The sequence below is a fragment of the Desmodus rotundus genome, chromosome X (assembly GCF_022682495.2).
Source record: "Desmodus rotundus isolate HL8 chromosome X, HLdesRot8A.1, whole genome shotgun sequence".
NCBI classification, from domain to species: Eukaryota; Metazoa; Chordata; class Mammalia; order Chiroptera; family Phyllostomidae; genus Desmodus; species Desmodus rotundus.
The window spans coordinates 19673612-19689177 of NC_071400.1; the positions used below are offsets into that span (position 1 = coordinate 19673612).

Here is a 15566-nt window from a genome sequence, read left to right on the forward strand (position 1 = left end):
ATAAATACTAAATCTGATACACTAATGTGCTGGTTTCAAACTAGAAGTTTAAAATTAGGTGTTTGGAACCCTGAATATATTTTTTCATAGAACATTACAAATGAAAGTAAAGTTCTGATACTTGACCTTTCCCCAAATTTCTTTAGCTTACGATATAGCTAAAAATAGCTAATTATTGTTTCTTATTTTAGTACTAGTAATTTTTACAAAACCCAGAAAAAATAAACCATAGCTTTTAAATCATTATTTTGAATACTATTAAAAGAAAAAGAAGATACATTAAAGAATAAGTAAGTCAATGAAAACTTGCAGAAATTTCAATGAGGCTTCTGGAGGTTTTCCTGTGATTTTAGAATTTGAAGACACTGGGATATTCTGCCTTATTTTAGTTTTTAACTTTGTTTTAATGTACTTTACAACTTTATTCGTCCACAATTAATGGGCATTTTTGGTACACACGTGGCATCCAGAAAGAATACTGCCCCTACCTATCTTCACTGTAAGTTGTACAAAAGTAAATGGGGCGCATAGGGGGAGTAGCTGTATGTGAATTCCAAAACAGTTTTGTATAAACACATACACCTATATCACTCAGTTCTATCAGATAAAAATCTCTTTCCATACTATTTCATGAGTGGTGTTCTCTGAATTTTTGTGGGACTAGAGAGTTGACTGGAAGAGAAATGGTTGGTTTTACTCTGTGGGCAAATAGGAAGTTGTGAATGGATTGTGTTTTAAAAGTACATTTTTAAGTAAGATATTTGGAAATTTGTAAAGCAAGAATTTTCCCATAAAAATAATGTCTAGTTTCCTGGGGTAGGAAGACAATTTAACACAGTTATCCATAGTACAGCAGGAAGAGTAACAGAGAAACTAATTACTATTTATACCATAAAAATGTTTCTAGGGGAAAAATATGTTCAGTGTGCTTCAACTTGGGATGCCAGGAACACGTTTCTCACCTCTACAGCCCCAGCTGTGGGATGAAGATTTTCAAGCTATTCGCAATAGCCCTCAAATTCTACAATCCCTGGGAAGTACCCAGGAGTTTCATTCAAAAGGTCCAAGCATCCTCATGAGGCTGGGGTTTTATGGCAGAGAATGGAATCCAGTTATATGCTGATGAATTTTTACGTGACATTGTAGTGTGGGGAATGGGACGTGGCCTAGGGTTTGGGACCAGGGAGAGAGGGCTCTGTTAATTTAAGATGAAAGGATTCTTCCTTTCTTTCTTGATGCTGACACTATCTAGGATGTATAAGAGAAAGAGAGGAACAATGTGCCCTCCTCCAACCTTGACATCCACTCTCTCCTGTCACAACAGGCCAGCTTGAGAGTCTTTCCTAGCAGCAGTGTCTATAGAAGGAAAGATGAAATAATTTCCTATTATGGTGGGAGGGGAGAGGAGTTCTGCAATTGGGTCATATAACTCATTTTTATGTGTAGAAGTTAGGCACTCTGAACCTTAGAATTATAAATCTGGTGTGTATTTACATTCTTTTCTGGAGACTTCTCGCAATGCTGTATAACCTGAGAACGTTTCTTTTGCACAAGATTGATTCTAATAAGTACTATATATATTTTTAAAGATTTTAATTAGTCCTGACTGGTGTGGCTCAGTTGGTTGGGTGTTGTCCGGCAAAGTGAAAGGTCACTGATTATTCCATTTCTGGTCAGGGCCCATACCCGGGTTGCAGGTTTGATCCTCAGTGGGGACACATAGGGAAGGAAGCTGATCAACATGGAGAGAAACATCAATTGGCTGCCTTCTGTATGTGCCCCAATTGGGGATTGAACCCACAGCCCAGGTATATGGCCTGACTGGGAATCGAACTGGTGACCTTTTGTTTTGCAGGACAATGCCCAATCAATTGAGCCACACTGGTCAGGGCAGTACTATATTCTACCTTATGAATTCAGAATGCTCCCATTCACCTGAAATTGAGAAGAAGAAAAAAAGTATCTTATATAACATGTTTATCCAGTTTTCAGTTCTGCATGAGTAAAAGCACTTGTTTTCCAAGTTAAAAACAATGTGTGTGTGTGTGTATGTTTGGTACCAATTCAAAACAGAACCTTACCAACTGTCTGCTCTTTGCTAGATAATATTCATAGAAAGCTTAAAATGTGATTAAAGTTATGACTAAACAACTTCTATATACGAAAAGAAGGCTTTCTGCTAACAAGTGAGGTTTTTTCTTTTCTTTTCAATTAAACTATGACACTGTTGAGACAGGCAAATAACAGAACTGTGTAATAGCTTTTCTGTCTGCTTCCTTCTGACCACCACTTCCAGAGACAAGCCTCACTGGAGGATGACCATAGGTCTGGACATTCAAAAGATTGCTAGGTAGGCATGAGGGCTGAAGCAAGACCTGAGTGGGCATAAGCATAAATGGCGAGCTGGTGGGGTTCCTCCCTGTTCAAGGAAGCTTAACCCACAAAGGCTCTTCTTACCAGTTCCTTGACCTCAGCAAGGTTCAGTGAAAACACTAATCACAAGTAAACAAAACCAAAAAATCTAGATCCTATGTTTGCATTCTTTTGGAGGGACTTAAACTTATACTTTTCATTTCTGGTAAAAGATGTTTGTGTTGGAGAATGCAAATAAGTATGTTAGGTTTCCTTTTAAATAATTTAAAAAGCTAAGATGGTATCTATGTACTAGTTTACAATTCCAAAAGAGCCAAGTGGCTAGAAGCCATAACCATACATTTGGTACATTTAAGCATCAGAAGTCCCTGAACAAAAAACACCATTTCTCCACTTATAAAATAATCCACAAATTTTAACAATGGGTTGGAGGAATAAGTTTAGAGTGCTGCATCAATATACGTAGTCAGCTAAGGGTTAGGAAGTGGCTCTCTGTTCCAAAATTCTAGAGTAAACACTCTAGAATTGTACTATTTACTGAAGAGAGATTGGAGCCTGGTGTTGATAAATTACTGGTGTCTGGAATATCAACTCTGTTACCCCATGAGGCCTTTGAACCCCACTATTTCCTGTTAAAGTGGACACTTGGCCAAAGGAAAAAGAAATACTGTGGAACTTGGAGTTCATTTGTTCATAGAAAACAGATTTAAAATACCCATTCTATGTATTTGAGAGATCATTATTATATATCAAGTACACGATGAATGAAGTGGGCTGGTTGATAAATTCAACAGCCAATCATGATACTGACCACAAAAACCAGTACGCAAATGTAAGGAAAATAAGCCAGTCACCAAAGGATGAATGTTGTATGATTCCCCTTGTATAAGGAATGTAAGGTAGTGAAATTCGGAGAGACAGAAAGTAGAATGGTGGTGACCAAGGACTGTGGTAAGGGGAGAATGAGCACTTATTGTTTAATCTGTACAGCTTCAGTCGAGAAACACTGAAAAATTATGGAGATGGACAGTGATGACAGTTGTACAACAACCTAAATGTACTTAATGTCACAGAACTGTACACTTACAATGGTTAAAATGGTAAATTTTATAATGTATATTTTACTATTATAAAAAATAGAATGTAAGATTTTATAAAACTACAAGTGACAATATAGATCATCTTGCGAGATACTTTACCACCTCTGAATCCTTTTCTTTCCATCTAGAATGCCTTGTTTATACTTCACCTTTACATCTCAACCTACATTAGAATCATATTCAAGAATTAGTCCAAATGCCACTCCTCAGTTTCAGGATCATTTCACTTGATGTACCCACAGATAACTGAATAATAATTAGATATAGGTATATCTAATTTGAGGCTAAAAAGAGAGGATGGAACCAGACACATGAATTTAGGAGTTTTCAGAATAAAGTGAATGAGACTCACCGGGGAAAGCATGCAAAATAAGAGGAATACACATAAATAAATGTCTGTGGAATTGAATCATATGGGGCTTCTCAGAGGTTTGTTATATGAATTTTAAAGCTACTCTCATTTTGAGAAAAAAAAACATTGTAAGGAGAAATTTTTCTCTCTTCAATTTTCTCCATATTTTGTAAGAAAAATCCTCCTATTATTTTTAAATTAAAGAATATTCCAGAAACATTCATCAAATGCTGGAAGTATGCACACACAAGAGTGTCAGGAAAAATGAGAAGGCCACAAAACTGTACAGACTCTATTCTGGAATATTTTACTTAAATCATTCAATTTTTTTTTTTTTGATAAATATCAGTGGTAGTAGTATGTGGAGGGGGCATATTTCCTTAATATAAACAAAAATCTAAAGACATTTTTCAACATCAATAAAAGCATGATTCAAATTCTACTAAATGCTTAGTGAGCTTTATTTTAATATTTACATTGAAGTAGAAAAATATTCAAAGATTATAAAAGATTTTTCCAATATTATGAGATCAGAAAGGAAGTGTTTGCTTATTTTAGTACACTTTATAAAGACTAACTTTGTCTCTCAAGAAAATCTGCAGTGAATTAAAATTAAAGGAAAATACTGTGGTCATACTGATGTGTTTGTCTGGTTTTTACTCTTGTTTTTAAAAATGAAGTTATACAGTGAGCTCAGTCAAAATGAATACCTAGTACATTTTTCATGTCTCAAGGAAATCATTACAACTGCATATGGTTCCACACAGCATATAATTTTCTCTGAAATGCAATAAATTTTCCTTTAGCATACAGTGAGGTCTTGGTTATATATGATATCCTGTGTAAGGACAACCTACGAAAACCCCATATCCTACTTTACTCAATTGATTTGACTCACAAATTCCCCATGTCATCTGGAATGGAAGTATGGGTCACAATAAGAACATAAGTTGATTGATAATGCAGTTTCTTGATGGCACTTGAAAGATGTAGTCTTGAACTACATTGACTTCATTAAACAGAACCCTGTTATGTTTGATGTGATTTTACTTTTAAAAATGTGGCAGAGAGAGGGAAGATGGTGGTGAGATAGGTGGGAGCAGAGTCCACTTCCCCCTGCGCACAGGTGAAACACCTAGACGATCTTCTGAGGAACAGAGTGAACAGCCAACGGTATCTCAGCATATATGAAGATTGGAGGCAAAAAAGTATAGAGGACATTGAAAAATCAGATGAGTAGGTGGGAGATGTGAACACCAGTATACCTGTTGGAAGAGGAAACCCACCAACAAAGGAACCACCAACAGATAACAATGGAAGAAGGTGAAGGAGGGAGTGGAAGCCACACTAACATCAATGCAGGACCGATTTGGAAATACAACTAAATGGTGGGGAAATAACCCAGAACAAACAACTAAACAACAGCGAGAGAGAAGCCTCAAAATCACGAATACAGAAAGAAGAACCAGCTTCAACACAACCTGTCCACAGCTGCACAACACAATACAAGACATAGTGGATGGAGTTACCCTAAGTTAGCCAGCTGGAGAGGAGGACCCACCAAAGAAAGACCCAACAACAATCAAAACCCAAAAACATACAGAGAGCCAACATAAATGATACCCCAAGACCAGTGAGCTCAGGAGATCAAGGAGACTGTACCACTGAATCTCACAGGTCTTCTACCATAGAAGTTCACACCATAAACCCAGGGAGTCAGAACAGATCAATTTAAGAAGCGGAGGCTAACAAGAAGAGTCTCACAAACAATGGGAAGACAAAGAAACAATCCACAAATGAAAGGAAAGGAGGAAGCCTCAGACAGAATGCTAAATGAAATAGAGGTAAGTCAACTGTTAGACATTGAGTTCAAAGCAATGGTTATCAGGAAGCTCAATGAGCTCGCAGAGAATTACCAGAGTACAGGGAAACTACAATGAACTCACTGCAAACTATATCAACATGAAAAAGGAAATAGAAACTATCAACAAGGGACAAGAGGAAATGAAGAATACAATTTCTGAACTGAAGAACACAGTAGAAGGAATCAAAAGCAGGCTAGATGAAGCAGAGGATCGGATCAGCGAGCTGGAGCACAAGGTAGAAAAAACACCAAGAAAGAACAAAAAAAGGAAAAGAGGCTCAGAAAAAATAAAGAGGGGTTAAGGGAAATTCAGGACAACATGAAATGTAATCATATCTGTATAATAAGGATACCAGAAGGAGAAGAAGAAGAACAAGGGTTAGAAAACCTGTTTGAAAAAGTAATGATGGAAAATTTCCCTAATCTGAGGAGAGAAAAAGTCACCCAAATCCAGGAATCACAGAGAGTCCCAATCAAGAGGAACCCAAAGAGGTCCACTTGAAGACATAATTAAAATGGCAAAAGTCCAAGATAAAGAGAGAATCTTCAAGGCAGCAAGGGAGAAACAGGAAGTAACATACAAGGGTGTCCCAATAAAGTTAGCAACCAATTTCTCAAAGGAAACGCTCCAAGCCAGAAAGGAATGGCAAGAAATATTCCAAGTAATGAGAACCAGAGGCCTGCAACCAAGACTACTTTACCAAGCAAGGCTCTCAATTAAAATGGAAGGCCAAATAAGGAGCTTCCCAGACAAAAGACGACTCAAAGAATATACCTCCCCCAAACAACCTCTGCAACAGATGCTAAAGGGTCTGCTTTAAGAAAAGGAAGAAAAACAGTAAGAGAGAAAGGTACAGAGGTACGAAAAAATGGCAATGAATAAGTACCTATCAATAATAACCTTAAACATAAATTCATTAAATGCCCCAATCAAAAGACATAGAATAGCTGAATGGATGAGAAATCATGACCCACACATATTCTGCCTACAAGAGACCCACCTCAGAACAAAAGACCTTCACAGACTGAAAGTGAAAGGCTGGAAAACAATTTTCCAAGCAAATGGCCAGGAAAAAAAAAAAAGCCGGGGTAAAAATACTCATATCAGACAAAATAAATTTCAAAAAAGAGCCATAAAAAGAGATCCAGAAGTTCAATTCATAATATTCAAAAGACGAATCCATCAAGAACAAATAAACATTGTAAATATATATGCACCCAATATAGGAGCACCCAAATACATAAAGAAAATCTTGGAGGACTTCAAGAAAGACATTCATAGCAACACAATTATAGTAGGGGATTTTAACACCCCACTATCAAAAATGGACCGATCTTCCAAAGAAAATGTCAACAAAGATATTGTGCCACTGAACAATGCCCTAGATGAAATGGACTTAACGGATATATATAGAGAGCCTTTCATCCCAAAGAAGCAAAATACACATTCTTTTCAAATGCACATGGAACATTCTCAAAGATAGACCACATGATAGGACATAAAGCAAGCCTCAACAAATCCAAGAAAACTGATATCATATCAAGCTTTTTCTCTGACCACAAGGGACGGAAACTAGAAACCAACCTCAAGGAAAAAAAACCCAAACACTCAAACTGGAGATTGAATAGCATGCTATTAAACAATGAATGGGTCAAGAATGAGATTAGGGAAGAAATCAAAAAGTTTGTGGAAACAAATGAAAATGAACTCACAACAACCCAAAAATTATGGGACACAGTGAAGGCAGTCCTGAGAGGGAAGTTCATAGCAATACAGGCCTACCTAAAAAAGATTGAAACATTTTAAATAAACAACCTAACCACACGCCTACAAGAACTGGAGGAACAACAACAAAGACAACCCAGAGCAAGTACAAGGAAGGAAATCCCAAGATCAGAGCAGAATTAAATAACATAGAGACTAAAAGCACAATTCTAAGGATTAATAAATCCAGGAGCTGGTTCTTTGAAAAGATAAACAAAATTGACAAGCCTTTTAGTAGACTCATCCAGAAAAAAAGAGAGAGGATCCAAATAAACACAATTAGAAATGAAAGAGGAGAGATTACAACTGATACCACAGAAATACAAAGGATTGTAAGAAATTACTATGAAGGACTGTATACCAAGAAATGTGAAAACCTAGGTGAAATGGACAAATTTCTAGAAAAATATAACCATCCAAAATTCAATGAAGAAGCAGAAAGCCTGAACAGACCAATAACAGCAGGTGAAATTGAAGTAGTAATCAGAAAGCTTCAGAAACACAAAAGCCCGGGACCAGACAGTTTCACAGGAGAATTTTACAAAGCATTTAAGGAAGAGCTAACCCCCATCCTTCACAAAGTATTCCAAAAAATTCAAGAAGATGGAAGACTCCCAAACTCTTTTTATGAAGCCAGCATCATCCTAATCCCCAAACCAGATAAAGACATAATAAAGAAAGAAAACTTCAGGCCAATATCGCTGATGAACATGGATGCTAAAATCCTCAACAAAATATTGGCAAACTGCATCCAGCAATACATTAAAAAGATCATACACCATGATCAAGTGGGATTCCTCATAGGGATGTAAGGATGGTACAATATTCACAAATTAATAAATGTAACACATCATATAAACAAAAGCAAAGAAAAATATTCACGTGATCATATCAATAGATGCGGAAAAAGCATTTGATAAGGTACAGCACCCATTTCTGATAAAAACACTCAGCAAAGTGGGAATAAAGGGAGCATTCCTCAACATAATAAAGGCCATATATGAGAGACCTACAGCCAACATCATACTCAATGGGCAAAAACTAAAATCTTTCCCACTAAGATCAGGAACAAGACAAGGATGCCCGCCTCCACCACTCCTATTCAACATAGTATTGGAAGTCCTGGCCACAACAATCAGGCAAGAAAAGGAAATAAAAGGCATCCAAATTGGGAAGAAGGAAGCAAAACTGTCATTGATTGTAGATAACATGATAGTGTACAAAGAAAATCCTATAGACTCCACCAAAAAACTACTCGACCTAATAAGTGAATTTGACAAAGAGCAGGATACAAAGCCAATATTCAGAAATCCAAGGCATTTTTGAAGTGCCCATCAGCAAATGAGTGGATCAAAAACTATGATACATTTTCACAATGGAACACTATACAGCAGAAAGAAAGAAGGAGCTCCTACTCTTTGCGACAGCATGGATGGAACTGGAGAGCATTATGCGAAGTGAAATAAGCCAGGTGGTAAGGGACAAAAACCATATGATCTCATCTTTAATTGGAACATAATCAACAAAAGAAAAAAGCAAACAAAATATAACCAGAGACATTGAAATCAAGAACAATCTAACAATAACCAGAGGGGAGGGGGAAAGGGAGAATGAGGGGAAGGGTTTTGAGGAACTACTATAAAGGACACATGAACAAAACCAAGGGGGAGGGCAGTAGCAAGGGAGGGAGGTGGGTTTGGTTGGATTGGGGGAGTGGTGGGAGGAAAATGCAGACAACTGTAATTGAACTAAAATAAAAGAATTAAAAAAATAAAATAAAACTGCACTCCCCCCCTAAAAAAAATGCAAGCCCACATAGCCACACTATTTGTTATTATTGTTTTTGTCATGTTTTTTTAGTCCTCTTCCAAAGATATGCTTATTGATTTTTTGAAGGGGGTGTAGAGAGAGAAAGAGAAACATCAATGTGAGAGGGGAACATTGATTGGTTGCCTCCCATAAGTGCCCTGACTGGGGATTGAATGTGCAACCTAGGTATGTGTCCTGACTTGGAATCAAACCCACAACCTTTTGTTGTATGGGATGACATTTCAACCAACTGAGCCAACCTGTCCAGGGCTGCCACACTATGTAATATAAATGGAAAATAAATAAGTTAGTCAATTTAAGAAAGTATTTTAAATAAATAACATTAGAAGTTTATAAAATTGTAAGATATTTATTTTCTGTGTGTGTATCTACATAGAGATAATACACACATATTTATTTACTTTAGTGTAAATATATTCAATATATAAATAATATCAGCCAGCTGTGAATTTCTACAATTTTGTCATGAAATGACATGTTCCTCAAAGTTGTCTTTCACTTTATGGACTTTAATTAATAACGGGTAAAAGAAATAAAAATAATTAAGCCTAATCTTTTAACCCTATGGAGGTTGCAGTCAAAAAAATTACAGCACAGGTAACGTGTATAGGAGATATATTCATTACTAGTATGTGGTAAAATGAGAAAAACAATTTAAAAATGCTGCAAATTTGCATTTACTATATTTATATAATAAAATACATGATTATTTATTTTCAGTTACAGCCTAGAATTATTAAACCAAAAATATAAAAACAAAGAATAAAAATTGTTCTTTTCAAATAATGGAAACAAGAATATTGCTAAAAAATACAAAAAAAATGTTTTTAACATTAATCAGAATCTTCAATAGGTGGCTTTGCAAAACATTTATAACAGTCATCACACACAATATTGCCGTGCTCAAGGCATAAATACTTTTCACAACACTTGCAAAAATATTTTGATAAGTGACTTGTTTTGGATGCATAGCACCTAACATATTTTTTTTTTCTCCTTCTGTTGAAGGAGCCATATCTATGTCATTGGTAGAATTTCCTTCAACTTCCTTTTGAAATTGATGAAGTTTCAGGTGTATAGGCTTATGCACACCTGTAGAAATTTCTGAATGCTTTTTTATTTGTTCTGAAACTAATTGTGTTATGAGATTTCTAATAAATATTCTGCAGCTTATTTTGACATTGCTGTTCAGCATATGGATAGTCTGAGCACTTATTGCTGCAATATTCAAAATTTTGTAGAATATAACCATTGGCCATCTTCTGGTGTTCCTGGCCACATTAGGTGTAGCTATCATTTGGTCCACAGTGTCAGCTCCTGACTTCATTTGGTTGTGATATTCTATTATGTTAGGCTTTTGTGAATCTAAATTTATGGCATCATTGAAATGCACACCTGAAACTAAAATTACACTTTTTCCCTTTTTGGGTATATGATATACAAATGTGCAATTTGCACCAAAAGCAAATAAGTTGGCTTTTGAGGCCTGTTTTTAGAAGACACAAATTCAGGGGGTATTTGGGGTTTATTCTTATGAATAGTACCTATATGAAAATTGCTTCTTTTAAAAGTCAGAGAAAAGATTTGTATCAGTGAACCAGTTATCTGCTGTAATATTATGTTCTGATGAGCAAATGGGTTCTGAAGGTCTCTTGATTACATCTGCTGGTTTATTACTAATCAAGTAAAGATCTTCAGGCTGCTTACTGGCATATATTTCAAAATTCCCTGTGTAAAATACTTTTGAATAGACCATAGCAAAAAATTTTAAAATAACTGTATTTACTGGGCTTGGATGGAATATATTATCAAAACCCACATTTTCCTCTAAATCCAGGTAACATTCATGTATTGTTACATTCTTTCCAATAGAGTAACATAATTTATAATTTTCTACAAATGCTGAGAAAATGTCTCTCATAGTCACTAATTTGTCCCCTTTCAGGTGTTCTAAGGGGTTAAGTTTGTCATCAAACCTGATACAATTATGAATAAATCTAAATCTCCATAAAGATATCATAAGTCTAAAAAGTTCAATCCCACTACCATCTGTAGCCCATAAATCCTGCAAGTTTAGCTAATTGCTGCAATGTAAACCAGCTAGATATGAGGTCTAAAAATGCCTGCAATTGAGTTTTGTCTATTCATTTAGCATCTTTCTCATGAAAACTGACTCGAGATAGAATCGATGTATTTATTTGTATATAATAAGATTAGATCTAAAATATCATTTGTGATAAAGCAGTTCCAAGCTTCAAGTTCTTTCTTGGCATTTTTTTGCATTTGCACGAACTAATGGAAGTTGACACAAAATATTCTGTGACTGCTTTCTAATTTGCCTTCATATTGGATCTTTCCTCCATTTTGGTTCTTTATCTTTTCCAAAAATAATAGTTTTCACTTATGTGTAACTCGTCTTCACTTTCTTCACTAGAAATATCTTGCTCAGTATCCTAATCTTCTCAACAAACTTCCACATAATCCTCATCTTCTCAATTACTTTCACATTTGACTCTATAATTCTCATCACTGAACTCAAGTAACACCTGCTGAAGTTCTTCAATATCTCTTGGATTATTTAATTGATATATTTTCCCAGTCATTTTCAATGATAAATAAAAAACAAAAACAAAAACCACTGACTTCAAAGTTTGCAAAAAACCAAAAAACCAAAAAAAAAACAAAAAAACCCTACACCAACAGAGACTTCGGAATTCACGGTATCTATCAGGTATTGGGTTGGTCAAAAAGTCTGTTTAATTTTTTTTCCATAAAATAAAAGACACATTTTTCATTTTTACCAATAACTTTATTGATTTGGATATTTTGAGTATGCCAGCTATCTCCCATGTGGTATAACATTGATTGTTCTCAATGAATGTCTCAATTTGATTGCTATCAACTTCAACTGGTCTACCTGACCATGGAGCATCATCCTCCAGTGAGAAATCTCCAGCATGAAACTTCACAAACTGCTTTGACACATTCAGTCAGTCACAGCACCTTCTCCATACACTGCACAAATCTTTTTTTGTGTTTCAGTGAGTTTTTACCTGTCTTGAAATAATAACAGGTACTACGCTGAAAATGTTGCATATTTTCTTCCTTTTTCGATATTAAAATGACTACATAAAAACTTACCAATTTTGCTGTTTTTTAATACATGCTGATATGACACCTGTCACAATATAATATAACAAAATTGTTTTGAATGAAGTTAAAGACTAGTAAGTGCTACTAGAGCCACCTTATGGAAAAACCCAAGCGAACTTTTTGGCCAACCCAATACAATTTACTATTGAATATCACTCCCTCAAAAAAACACATGTTATAACCATAACTGATGGTTTAAACATTATGGCTTTACATTAGTCACATACAAACACACAGCTAGTCATGACCTTGAACCTATACACCTAATACATGCACCAATATTTAAGAAAAGAGTTTGTTCATATCCTCCCATCAGCCGTGACCTCTTCAGGGTTAAGACATGTTAGGTAATAGTTTTGTATCACTGACTGGTGTGAGTAGTCTATAATCAAGATTTGGACAAAAACTATCAGTTATATTTACTTAAAAATTAACTACTTATTGGATGACTGGTACATGTATATTATGAGGGAAATGTTTTTTAAAGGTGAAATCTTAAAAATACATAGGAATATATAATACAAACAGAACTATAATTCATTTTCCATGAGTATTGAACATGAATAAACAAAGGCTATAAGTAACCAATAAAACACTCAATACCGTTTCAGTACCCACCTAAAATATAATATAAAATAACTCATTTTAAATAGGGATTATTTAATATTTTAAGTTAGTTACCAAAAATAGCTTATCAGTTAGATGCCTAAAAATAGGAAGGGTTCAGGTCTGTTGCAGAGTGGGTCTGGAATTACCAGGATTCGATCCAGTAAGAGTAAAGCAGAATGAGCAAACAAATTACACACACATATACACAAGAAGAAGTTCGTGGGGCTTCCTACAACCAAGTCTACTATGATAATTAGGAAGGGGACCTAAAACTACTGAGATTGAGTGACCATAGGGTTACTACAGAGGAATATTACTGCTAAATAAATCTTCTAGGAATGAATATGAATGTAAATGTTACAAATAATCAAATAATTATGTATATAGTAAAATGGAGTAATGGCTCATCCTAAGAAGTAAATTGAACAGGAATTGACAGCAGAAGCACCTTTTTTTTGAAAGCCTTTTCTGAAGACTTCACACCACCACCCCTCCAGAAAAAGGCTAGAAGTGACTACTTGTTTATTTGTGCTCTATTTGTACCTTGTACACAATCACAAAATCTGCACCTTTTTAGTTAAATATGGAATTATGAGTTACTTAATGGCAGAAGTGAGTTGTTTGTTTTTACATCCAGCATCTAGTAAAGTATAAGACACATAGTGACTGTTGGGCTGTTTAATGATTCATTCTTTCCACAATAATCTAATTCATGTAATATTAGAATAAATCAAACTTTGTAAAAAGGCAGGGAAATTGATGATGAGTTTCTATATCAGTATTAACTAATATAGATAGATTATCCTAGGGATTTTTTTTAGTCAGAAGAACATAAAAAGACAGCATTAATTTTTATGCAGGCCAACAGCTTGAGAAGTTATACACATACCCCTTTTGACCTACAGATAGATAAAGAAAAAAACTGAACAATGCCCACCCCCATAAACCCTGAAAAGCAAAGATCTAACTAATAGTGTCTTCCTTTGAAAAATTCAACATTAGGATAAAAATTTTTAATTTTAACATAATTGAAACTCTAACCTAAGCTAGATTTTTCTAACTATTTATGCTTCAAATTCAATAGATACAAATTGAACTTCTAACTCTGGAACACAAGAATTCTTGGGTTTACTAACCAAAGAGTATTTTTGTTCGCAGTAACATTTCCATCTCCTGAAACTTTACGTGTATGTTAATTCCATGATCCTAAAAACTAAAAATCCAACTTTTTTGGAGGGGGGAAACATATATTATTCAATTTTTAATTCCATTTGAACAAATATTTATTGTATGCTTAAGATATGCCATGCCAAGTGCTTAGTGATGTAAAAACCAGGACTGGTTGAGCTAAACTCCCTGCCTTGAAGAAAAAAAAGAGAGAAAGAATTCATGGCCATGGACAATAGTGTGGTGATTGTGGAGGGGTGGTGGGAGAGGATGGGTGGAGGTGGAAGAGGGTATAGGGTGGATAAATGGTAATGGAAAAAAAAAACAACAAATATTTTTTAAAAGGAGCTTACAACTTGGAGGGAGAGGGAGATGTGTAAATAGCCACCATACCTCAATGGAATAAGTGACATACTTACATGTTCTACCAATTCTAAGGTTGAAACAGACTGGACCTTGAGAATAATGTGTGAAAGTACAGGGGAAAAGCTCTTTTCCAAGAAAGTGTATGTCTCAAGAACCAGCTGCACATCTCTTCCTCCATTAATCCAAAAGTTCAGGTGCAGAAAAAATGGTGCAGATGAGTATTGGGATGCATTGAGGATACAGATGCTAAATCTACAGTTTATTTGGCACCCTAAATGGACCTAGATTCTGTCTGGAGACTAAAGACTGCCAAATCCTATTTTAAGACATTGCCTTTCAAAAAAGTGGAATTAAAAAAAAGAAAGAAAAACTTATAATGACAATACATTCTGACTTAAATAATATAACATACACATTACCTTTAAATATGATCCATAGTATTTTGTTACATATGAGCTATCACACTGACTCAAAACAGTTATTTCTTGCTGAATGTCTTCAATTTCATCTTCAGCTTCCTCAAGGTCTATGATTTTAATAGCAACCACTTGCTGGGTACGATTATCAATCCCTTTGAAAACTTCGCCAAAGGAACCTTTCCCAATGCGTTCTAATTTGGTGAACAGTTCTTCTGGATCAGCTATATTATTCTAAAAGGTGGGAGAGAACGAAAGAAAAGAACACAAATGTTTTGCATCAATTTTTAAATGATGAAAAATAAATCACATAGGACATTAACACATTTTCAAAAGCATACTAATCCCCTTGACTCTTCATATGTGCTTTGTTAGAACAATAGCAATCCCAAATATTCAGCTAGTTCATACTCTACTGGATCACACACACTTACTGGGCTTAGCTGATCCTCCCACCACAAACAACCCTATACAGCAAATGTTGTCTCTGATGCCTGCCAAAGGGCCAGACACATTTTACAATAAAGTAGTTGCTTATAGATAGTCTGCACATTAATGCTATGGTAGCAGT

At 35.2% G+C, this 15566-nt stretch overlaps 1 protein-coding gene across 3 annotated transcripts in view; it reads right to left on the reverse strand.

Moving 5' to 3' along the window:
* The window catches only part of STK26 (serine/threonine kinase 26), a 67195-nt gene that overhangs the window by 13515 nt on the left and 38114 nt on the right, over positions 1 to 15566 (reverse strand). For all 3 annotated transcript variants that reach the window (XM_053917421.1, XM_053917422.2, XM_071220283.1), the window contains one exon: positions 14999 to 15229. In XM_053917421.1, the coding sequence (XP_053773396.1) occupies positions 14999 to 15229 (231 nt within the window). The remainder of the gene's footprint in view (positions 1 to 14998; positions 15230 to 15566) is intronic.